At 41.7% G+C, this 11,066-nt stretch overlaps 1 protein-coding gene across 4 annotated transcripts in view; it reads left to right on the forward strand.

The window, feature by feature from the left end:
- The window catches only part of fes (FES proto-oncogene, tyrosine kinase), a 42,811-nt gene extending 33,534 nt beyond the window's left edge, over positions 1–9,277 (forward strand). For 2 of the 4 annotated variants that reach the window (XR_006022347.1, XR_006022348.1), the window contains exons 14-22: positions 248–301; positions 846–964; positions 2,593–2,687; positions 3,429–3,552; positions 3,854–4,011; positions 5,253–5,375; positions 7,011–7,153; positions 7,768–7,820; positions 7,971–9,277. Coding sequence is in view for 2 of the 4 variants with exons in the window: in XM_042061882.1 (XP_041917816.1) it covers positions 248–301; positions 846–964; positions 2,593–2,687; positions 3,429–3,552; positions 3,854–4,011; positions 5,253–5,375; positions 7,011–7,144 (807 nt within the window). In the remaining 2 variants the exon portion in view is untranslated. Of the gene's footprint in view, positions 1–247; positions 302–845; positions 965–2,592; positions 2,688–3,428; positions 3,553–3,853; positions 4,012–5,252; positions 5,376–7,010; positions 7,154–7,767 lie in introns of all 4 variants that reach the window. The other 2 variants (XM_042061882.1, XM_042061883.1) reach the window with 2 other exon arrangements.
- Positions 9,278–11,066: the final 1,789 nt, after the last annotated feature.

Raw genomic sequence — 11,066 nt, forward strand, 5'->3', positions numbered from 1 at the left:
GTTGGTAGGCTTTTCCTTTTGAAGTTAATGTGTTGATGGGATATGTTCTGTCTGGTTATTCCCTCTGGGGCAGAGAGCCAGAGAGCAGCCCTGTGATGAGTTCAGACACTACTAAGTGGATTGCTGATTTCTTTTTATGAGACTGCTCACACATGGTTTGAATTGGTGTTTAATATCTCTCATTCAGTTTCTTCTTTCTATCTGTCTGTCTCTTTCTATCATTCTCTTTTTCTCCTCCTCTTTGAAGGACAAATGGGTTCTGGAACATGATGACGTCATCTTGGGCCAGAGCATTGGGCGGGTGAGCTCTCATGTCTGTGTGTGTAATGATGGGCTCTGTTGTACAATACAGGATGACATGTAACACCAATGCTGCCATTCAGTTCAGCTTGTATGTAGGTCTGTGTCTCTGTGTGTTTCTGAGAGAAAGACAGGCAGGTTGTACAGAATGATATTATTTACATGTAGGTGTTTATGAAGTATGCACTTCTGATCATGTAGGTGTTTATAAACTATGCACTTCTGATCATGTAGGTGTTTATGAAGTATGCACTTCTGATCATTTAGGTGTTTATGAAGTATGCACTTCTGATCATGTAGGTGTTTATGAAGTATGAACTTCTGATCATTTAGGTGTTTATGAAGTATGCACTTCTGTTATCTTTTTTGTTGGGCCCTTAGTCATTTGCCCAGCTAATCTTAGACAGACATGACATCAAGTTTCTTGCAACCTTGACATCAAGTTTCTTGCAACCTTGACAGCAAGTAAGTGTGTGTGTGTGTGTGTGTGTGTGTGTGTGTGTGTGTGTGTGTGTGTGTGTGTGTGTGTGTGTGTGTGTTTACAGGGGAACTTTGGTGAGGTGTTTAGTGGTCGTTTACGCTCTGATAACACTCCGGTGGCTGTTAAGTCCTGCAGGGAAAACTTGGCACCAGATCTGAAGAACAAGTTTCTAATGGAGGCCAGGTGAATACACACACACACACACACACACACACACACACACCACGCAATTCATCCTGAAGATTACTAATTGGTTAAGACAGCCAAACTGCCTTGGCATTGTAGTTGGTAGACCAGCAGAGACTGAAAGACTTTTTTCAGGTTGTATGAATGAAAAGCCATTGGCTGAAAGTATTTTAAACAGTCTTGCTCAAAGTAGCATCTTTAATGTGCAGTTTTATTAACTAATAGCACTGGACAGACGCCACTCCTCCCATCTCTTCCTTTTTAATCATGGACAGAAGTACAATTATAAGTACAAGATGGTAGTGGAATGAGGGACTAGAATAAGCAGTGTAGGTTGAGTATTATTCAGATTCAGATTTTTCTCATTCAGGTGGGTCCAAACTGGTTCATATTGACCTGCTGAGGTGGAGGATAGGAGTTTGAGCTCAGCAGGGTAGCACATTAAAGGCAAGCCCTGTGTTTCATTATGCAGGGTAGCACATTAAAGGCAAGCCCTGTGTTTCATTATGCAGACGGGGCACAGAGAAAGTATATCGGCTTATTTCTTGGCCTTGACAGCATAAAGTATTTTGGCTGTACAATGACTGTATCTATTCTACATGACACCTAGTCCTACTGTATGTAAATCAACAATACAATCGAAAAGCATCCATCATGTCTAACTTGTGTTGTAAATGGTTGGTAGGATTTTGAAGCAGTATGACCAGTGACTACATCTATTGTGTTGTAAATGGTTGGTAGGATTTTGAAGCAGTATGACCAGTGACTACATCTATTGTGTTGTAAATGATTGGTAGGATTTTGAAGCAGTATGACCAGTGACTACATCTATTGTGTTGTAAATATGGAGCTAAATTTGTCTCAATAATATTTGCGCAGAGGGGGATCCGCAAATATTTCTTGATTTGCATGTGTGTTTTGATATCTACAAATAAAAAAATCATATTTTTTCATAAATGCAGAATCACATTTCACAAATGAAATTTTCGGATTTACAAATGGCATTTTATTTACAAATGCACATCTATATTTGTAAAAATCAATATACGAGTTACAAATATGTTTTTTTTTATTTGTAGATATCAAAACACACATGCAAATCAAGAAATATGTGTGGATCCCACTGCAAAAACTGCTTATCTAACAAAATCTAACCAAGTGTTATTAATCTTATATCAAGATAAAAAAAACTAGTTGGTATTGTTTTCAGTATAAAGAGACTTACCTGGCGCTTTCTTGTGAAATCATTTGACTTAATTTAAAAAAAATTGACTTATTTTAAGACATCTCATCTTGAAAACAAGCAAATTTGTCTGCCAGTGCGTTAAGCAAATTTGTCCTAAAAACAAGCAAATTTGTCTGCCAGTGCGTTGAGCAAATTTGTCTTGATAAGACTCCTTAAAATAAGTTAAAAGTCTTCTTAAATTAAGTCAAAATGATCTTTTGAGGGGGCGCTAGGTAAGTCTTTTCATACTAAAAACAATACCAAATAGATTTTTTAATCTTAATATAAGATCAATAACACTTGGTTAGAATTCATTTTTTGCAGTGCCCCCAAATGGTTGGTAGGATTTTGAAGCAGTATGACCAGTGACTACATCTATTGTGTTGTAAATGATTGGTAGGATTTTGAAGCAGTATGACCACCCCAACATCGTGAAGCTGATTGGTGTGTGCACACAGAAGCAGCCCATCTACATCATCATGGAACTGGTGCAGGGTGAGCGCTCCCCATACACACACACACACACACACACACTCACACACACACTCACCTGCACCCACACACACACACACACACACACAGACCCACACCCACACACACACCCACACTCACTCACACACCTACACACACACCCACACTCACTCACACACCTGCACCCACTCACGCACCTACACACACACCCACACTCACTCACACACCCAAACACACACCCACACACAGACCCACACCCACACACACACTCACACACACCTACACCCACTCACACACCCACTCACACACACACACACTCACACACCCACACTCACACACCCACACATACATCCACTCACACACACACTTACACACACACTTACACACACCCACTCACACACTCACACACTCACACCCACGCGTTGGTGAAGAACATACTGTACATAAACATATACGAGGCCTATGCAGAGAAATCTCTGTCCATGAAGATGATATACAACACATACAATCTTGTACACAGTGGCAACCAATCATTACCCCAATAAATGAATGTGTGCATGCATATATGTATGTGTATGATTACCTTTATGAGTGACATATCTGCGGTTGTATCTGTGATGTGATGTGATGTTTTTGTGTGTGTTGTCTTTGTGTGTGTGTGTGCACGTGTGCACGTGTGTGTGTGCATGTGTGTGTGTGTGCACGTGTGCGTGTGTGTGTGCGCGTGTGTGTGTGCATGTGTTTGTTGGCATGTTAAACCCACAGGAGGAGACTTCCTGTCCTTCCTGCGCTCCGAGGGACATCACCTGAGATCTCACATGCTCCTCCGCATGGCAGAGAATGTGGCGGCCGGCATGGAGTACCTGGCCAGCAAGAAGTGCATCCACCGGTGAGAGAGGAAGACAAGTATCCAAGAGAGTGATTAAGAGAGATAACAGCAGAAGTATAGAAACAGAGATGGAAAGATAGAGAGAAACTCATAAAGACAAGAGAGGGATGTACTGATGTGTAGGTGATAACATTGAGAAAAGATATTTTAAAAGTGCTCACATGAATGAACAAGAAGAATGCCTTGTTCTGCAGCATGACAAAATCAGTGACTTTATCTTCCCCTCTCTCTCTCTTTCTGTCTGTCTCTCCCTCTCTTTCTCCCTCCCTCCCTCCCTCCCTCTGTCAATATCCTCGTGCAGTGACCTGGCGGCACGTAACTGCCTGGTGGGGGAGCAGAGCGTGGTGAAGATCAGTGACTTCGGCATGTCGCGTGAGGAGGAGGACGGTGTTTACTCCGCCGCCGGGGGCATGAAGCAGATCCCAGTCAAGTGGACGGCGCCCGAGGCCCTTAACTACGGTGCGTCCCTCCTCACCTCACCCACACCTGACGCATCTCCTCACATACTGGCCGTGAGAGAAACACTACTGTCATGGAACAATCTGCTAGAATATCAGTAGCAACAAATTAGCAGCTAGCTTTAGTGGGGAACTAGTGTCACTGGTATACTGCAACTACAGTGTAATTTGTTCTGTGGGATTCTGAGCTTGAATACATCCTCTTGTTCACTGTTTAGTATAAAAGGTATTTATGGTAAAACCCTTATATGTGCAAAAGTAGGCAATGGCATTGTTGTAATCACCTGATGATTTCAAGATTGTTGGCCTTATTTGAAATAAGTGAGCATACACGTGAAGATGCTGTTACCTATTGCTGTTTCACATTGAAGTTAAAAATACAAGTGCTCATTCACTTTTCCATTTCTCTCCACTCTGTCCTAAATGACTCGTCTGAAAGTGGTGATCTTACTTCACCTGACTGACTGACTCAGTCACAAGTTTAATTCAGGACAGAGCTCTGCTTTATCTGTGTCTGAGTCTGATTTCCTTTTTGACTCCTTTTGTGTCTGTCTTTTCATTACCTCCTTTGTTAGAGCATCTTCTGAAGTGTTGTCTGTTGTTGTTGCCGTGTGTGTTGGTGTGCTCAAGTATTTTGCGTTCCATCACTCTCTCTGTTCCTTCCTCATCACACGGCTTGTTATCAGAGAGGCAGCTTTATTGATTTATCTTTTTTTACCAGAAGACGGTGGGTTGTGTTTGTCTTTCGGTTCCGTGTCAGTCACCTGTCACGTTATCATCGCCATCGAAATTTTCCCGGCGGCAAAAACAATCAGTTGTCATGCCAGAGAGGAGCCGCTGAAAATTGGAACTGGGATTGAATTTATTTCCGTCAGAGTGAGTCAGAGGTCCGACTGACAAGGCCCTGGCTGTGACGAAGGAATACACCCACACACACTCAGACAAGTGTGCACACACACACCCACGCACACACAAACCCACGCACACACACACACACACACACACACACACACACCCACGCACACACACACACACACACTCAGACATGTGTGCACACACACACCCACGCACACAAACACACTCAAACATGTGTGCATACACACACCCACGCACACACACACACTCAAACACAGACACGCATTCAAGCAGGCAAGCACACAAACACGTGCATGCACACACACACACATCCTCCCCTCTCATAGAATTACCCGTCTCACTGCTCCCCTCTGCTGGTTGTTTCAGGGCGCTACACCTCCGAGAGCGACATGTGGAGTTTCGGCGTGTTGCTATGGGAGACGTTCAGCCGGGGCATCACCCCGTACACCAACATGTCCAACCAGCAAACACGCGATGAGGTGGAGAGAGGTAGGCCTTTCCCTCCTGCAGGAATTTCAGGTTCTTCACTGTTTAATCAGGGTGAAAAGCCCTGCCTGCATGTGTAGTTATGTGGGCAGCATTCTTCAAAAATGTCAGGCAGAGCCAGTCTTTAGCAGAGCCTCTCTCTGAAGGGCATGTAAAACAGTGTAGTCTAGTCAGAGAATCTCACCATATATTTTGTAGTCTTTGAAGGTATTGCTAATGGTCCCTGACCATGGATTAATGATGTAGTGTCCTGAGTCAGAATGGTGATCCCCGCTGATCATAATGTGTCTTTCAGATAGAACTACAGTCTGTGGTGTCTGTATTGGCAGGCAAGTCAGCTGTGTTTTCAGAAGGAGGAATAAAAAAAAAAACAGATGTCATAATTAACTCCAATTAAGCTTATGCAGAGCCTCATAAAGGGTGTTGAGATACAGTAGCATACTTGTTGGGAAAAGGATGATGTGTTTTATAACAGTGTCTTAGTTGAACAGTTAGACAGCAGCACCCATGGGAAATTAAAACCTGTTTACATTTGAAGACAGAAAATGTTTTAAGGTAACCTCATGTAATGTCATTATTGAAGAAACAATATAGCCTTATCCTTTTAGCACAATCATTTATATAAGATCAACACAGATGTATAAAAGGTGTGTATAAAAACTAAACAAAATATACTATCCTTATGGATTGTGATGCTAGTATTGTAGCATTAACACAGTGCTTTACTAAATTTATTACAAATATTTTTGAGTTGACTTGGGATCACTATTTTGTTTTAACTTGTAAAATAATAGAGTTTTGGAGTGAGCTTTGGCCGTAGATTAGCGTGTGCACATTGTGAACATTGTGACTGTACCACGTCTGAAGCACACCGCCCTGAGGCTCATTCCCCCAAGGCTGCTGTTGTGCAACAGCCAGCTCCGTTTAATGAAACACTATCACATTTCACACAGTCTCTCTGTTAGTTCCCATGAAGGTATTATCACAAAGCTTTACAGCTGTCAGCCGTGGACTGGATCTAGATTTGAAAGCAGATACTGTTATATACTGTACATTTGCTTTAAGCCCTGGAACACATTCTCTTTTAGTTACTACGGCCATTATGCAACAATGTTTTTTCAGCAAACACACACACATAGGTCATGATAAATCCTCCTAGTTTGTCTTCACATGACACATGACACAGGTTGTCTCAGTTAAAATAATAATAAGTTTTATTTAGCGCCAGAGTCACTCAAGAGTGTTAACAGAGTCGTTTCATAGTGTTAACAGAGTCACTCCATAGTGTTAACAGAGTTGTTTCATAGTGTTAACAGAGTTGTTCCATAGTGTTAACAGAGTCGTTTCTGTCAGGTTGCTGAGTAGGTTGGGACCCAAACGCACAACAAGAGGCTTGAGAATACATCCAAACACTATTTTACTCTTGAAAACACTTTAAACACCTCCTGGGTGCTCTTGTGAGTGCAGGTGATGTTTTGCATCTGCTAAGGTGGTGTCTGTGGTCGATGTGTGTGGGTGTGTACAGTATGTCTGTGGGTGTGTATATGGGTGTGGGTGTGTACAGTATGTCTGTGGGTGTGGGTGTGTATATGGGTGTGGGTGTATGAGTGTGTCAGCCCTGTGTGTTGTCTCCTGCAGGTTTCCGGTTGCCAGCACCCAGTAACTGCCCAGCTAAGGTGTACGCGCTGATGTCACAGTGCTGGCAGTACGACCCCAGGAGACGGCCCACCTTTTCCAAAATAAGGCTGGACTTAAGTCACTTGTGCCATTAGTCTCTGTGGGTATGTACCAGCACACACACACAAACACACACACACACACACACACACACATTTACATGTTGGCTTAGACATATGGCACATGTGTGCACACTTACACAACTAAGCATCATTTCATGCAAATAATTTTAAAAGCCACTTCCTTTTTATTTTAAAGTGACAGTAAATGCTTTCAGTGAGCTAAATCAAAACTGTTAAACATAACCTGCAATGTAATGGCAGTTTCGATGGCGAAACTGCCATTACGATGGCGATGGCGATGGCGATTGCGATCGCAAATTTCGATGGCGATGATAACGTGACAGGTGACTGACACGGAACCGAAAGACTACTAGATTCTTCACTGTGGGAACATTATGTTATTAAGATAGTTATAAGTTATAGAGTCTGCATTCCATATCAATTTAAGCAATTATTTTCTGTCATTTAGCACAGATCCTGTCAGAAATGCAGCTGCAGCGGCCTTTTGGTGTTTTCCCATTCAGCTCCACTTCAAAGGCCCATAAATATAGTCTATAGACTGAACATTCAGCTCCACTTGTTTGGAAAAAGCCCATACATATAGTCTATATACTGAAAACACAGACATGCTTATTTCTCTTATCTTCTCTGAACAGATGACTAAGACTAAATTAACTGATGGGGCGTTGGATGAAGGAGACACCACTGATCAGCTATGGACCCTTTCAAGAGAGTTCCATTATCAGCATCATAGTTGGCCCCACAAGGCTTCCGTTTTAACATTCCTTAATGCAGAGGAAGTAGATTGGGAACCAAATAGAATGTTCAAGCATTGTTTTTGTTTTTATTGTTGAAAGGGTCAATAATAATGATCTCCTACAGATGCACATGGGACGACAACAGACATGACCTGCCTTCGGTTTTTAAACAGACAGGGGTCCAAGTTGAAGCCCTGACCTCCTGTTTTCTCCTGGGCTTGGCATGCTGCACTGCCCGGTCCCTGTGCTTGATCCCCGCTGGGGCTGCCTGAAGTCCTCTGAGGTGCCTGGTGCCTAGATGGGTTGGCGAGAGTGTGTTTTCTCATTACAGTGTGTGTCTGCGATACCATGCTTGGGTGTGCCTCTTCATACTGTCACTTGAACAGGTGCCATTCAGGTGTGTAGCTCCTCATACCTCAGCTGGAATGGCTGGATATGTGAAGGTCCCCTATAGTCACCTGTGTATGAGACACCTGTGTGTGACCTCACCTGTGTGTGACCTCAACTGTATGTGACCTCAACTGTATGTGACCTCACCTGTGAGGTCACACACCTGTTTTCAAGCACTGTGGTTAATGAAGCCATCCGTTTGTTAACACAGTCATACTTTTTTTAATGCAGCAAAATATTTTTTTATCAAGAGATATTTTTTCAGTAATTCCTTTCAAAAGACAGTACATCTGTCTTTGGTGCTCTGGCAATCCAGTTAGATCCATACTGATGCCAGTACAAAGCCTTTATTTATGCCATTACATATGTCAGTCGTGCACGGGTTTTGGAAATCCTGAATGTAAAAAAAAACAGTGATTTGCATGTGTCCCAGCTACCATTAATAGTGCCATAGCATGGTTTGTTTGAGATTGTAATTAGATTTATGTATTTATATATAATTATAAAGATTAATTCCCTTCCATGCAATTCTGTTAGAGGTTATAGAATGTGTTTGTGCTTGATAGAATGTTTGAATTTTTGCAACAGATTTTGTCTTTATTCTTTATTCTATGATCTTTAATATTTTGACCAGGACACAGGCCTTTCTAATTTGAACTTGGTTTCAGCATTCTCCTATGGTTTGTCTTCTTGTGTGAATATGTTTCACATGTATTGGTTCTGTGAATGGGATTGTATGTATATTTGTTTGGATGGCATATTACTTTTTGTAAAACATCTTCATCACACCTACAGTAATTATCATTTCCCAAGCAGCTTGTATCTCTGGATGCAAACATGAAAGACTTTCATGTGAAATATACACTTTGGTTCAGGGAATATATGCTATATCACTCAGACAATAGCAAATGTACACATTCTTATTGTAAAAAGGTTTTTTGATATTATAATATTGATATGTTATATACATATTTAAACTTCAGCTGCCATAAAGTTGTTTTTTTGGAGTGAAAAATGACTTTTTTGTCATGCCTGGTGGTCATTATCAAGTCAAGTCAAGTCAAGTCGGCTTTAATGTCAATTTCTTTACATGCACTGGTCATACAAAGAATTGAAATTTCGTTTCTTACTTTCCCATGCAGACATAGACATACTTTAGACATAGACATAGCCATAGACATTAAAAAATAAAAAAATATACAGACATGCCACATACAGACATTAAAGTGCGAGACTGAAATATAGAACATATATCAAAATATAGAAATATAGAACATATATTAAAAAAAATAGAGGTAGTTGTGTTGTATATTTACATAGTCCTAGCGTAACCTTCTGATAGAGTAGTAGTAGCAGCAGCATTGTGGCAGAGTGATAAATAACATTGATAACATTTACATGAATTTAAACTTGTGCTTGTGTGTACTGTATATTTACATTGATATGCAGTCATTTCAAGTATATCAGGCTTGATATGAAGCAGCAACACGTTAGGCTGCGCAGTCACAGTGCAGTTCCACAGGGCGGTCCTGGGGGGGGGTTAGGATAGACAGGATCCTAGGTTCCTGGCTGGCTGGTGGGTGGGGGGGCTGTCAGTGATGGGAGAGTGGGTAGAGTGTTCAGTATCCTGATTGCTTGGTGGATGAAGCTAGCAATTCTGGTGGTGCGGGAGCGGAGGCTCCTGTACCTCTTTCCAGAGGACAGGAGGCTGAACAGTTCATGTGCAGGGTGGGTTGTGTCCTTGACAATCATTAGTGCTTTGCGGGTGGTGTAAATGTCCTGCAGGGAGGGGAGTGGTGCTCCAATGATCCTCTTAGCTGTGTTAACAATGCGCTGAAGGGTCTTCCTGTTCTGATCTGTGCAGCTTCCGCCCCACACTGTGATGCAGCTGGACACAATGCTCTCGATGGTCCCTCTGTAGAATGTGGTCATGGCACATTATCTCCTAGCTTGCATTGCTTCATCAAAGGGAATAGGTCGAGCCTGAATTACATTTTCTCAACTGCAGTGGAATGTTCTAGTTAAAGTCACCTGATGAAATTCTAGGTTATTCAGCAAGACAGTGCTACAATCTGGCTTTCATGTGGCTGTTAAAATTTAGATCACTGTCAATTAATACACCAAGATTTTTAACAATATCCTTTGCTTTCAACCCTTTTGGGTCTAGGAGAGTGTCAACCCTAAGTCTTTCCTCCTTACCAAATATAATTACTTCAGTTTTGTCTTTTTTCAGCTGAAGAAAATTTTATTACAACCAGTTGTTGATTTGTTCAATACACTGACAGACATTCTAGGAGACCTTAGTCATTTGGTGACAGAGCTAAGTAAATTTGTGTGTCATAGCTGCATAGCTATGATATGAAATTAAATTGTTTTTGATGATTTGTCCATTGTCCAAGTGGGAGCATATAGAGGTTGAATAATAGTAGCCCCAAGATCGACCCCTGGGGAACACCACAGGTCAAGGATGTTGGTGTTGAGGTACAGTTGCCGATGACAACAAAGAAGCTCCTTTCTTGTAGATATGATTTGAGCCAGTTGATACTATGGCTGTAAATCCAACCCAGTATTCTAGTCTGTGTAGTAAAATATTGTGATCAACGGTGTCAAATGCTGCACTAAAGTCCAGTAGCACTAGGACTGATGTATCTGATGAATCTGTATTGAGGCGTATGTCTTTATGTCATTGAAAACCTTAATAAGGGCTGTTTCAGTGCTGTAATTTGCCCGAAACCAGGCTGAAAGTAATCAAAATACCCATTTGATGTTAGAAAGGTGGTTAGTTTTACAAGCTGTTTTCAGTGACT

Source organism: Alosa sapidissima, chromosome 14, assembly GCF_018492685.1.
Source record: "Alosa sapidissima isolate fAloSap1 chromosome 14, fAloSap1.pri, whole genome shotgun sequence".
Lineage (NCBI taxonomy): Eukaryota > Metazoa > Chordata > Actinopteri > Clupeiformes > Clupeidae > Alosa > Alosa sapidissima.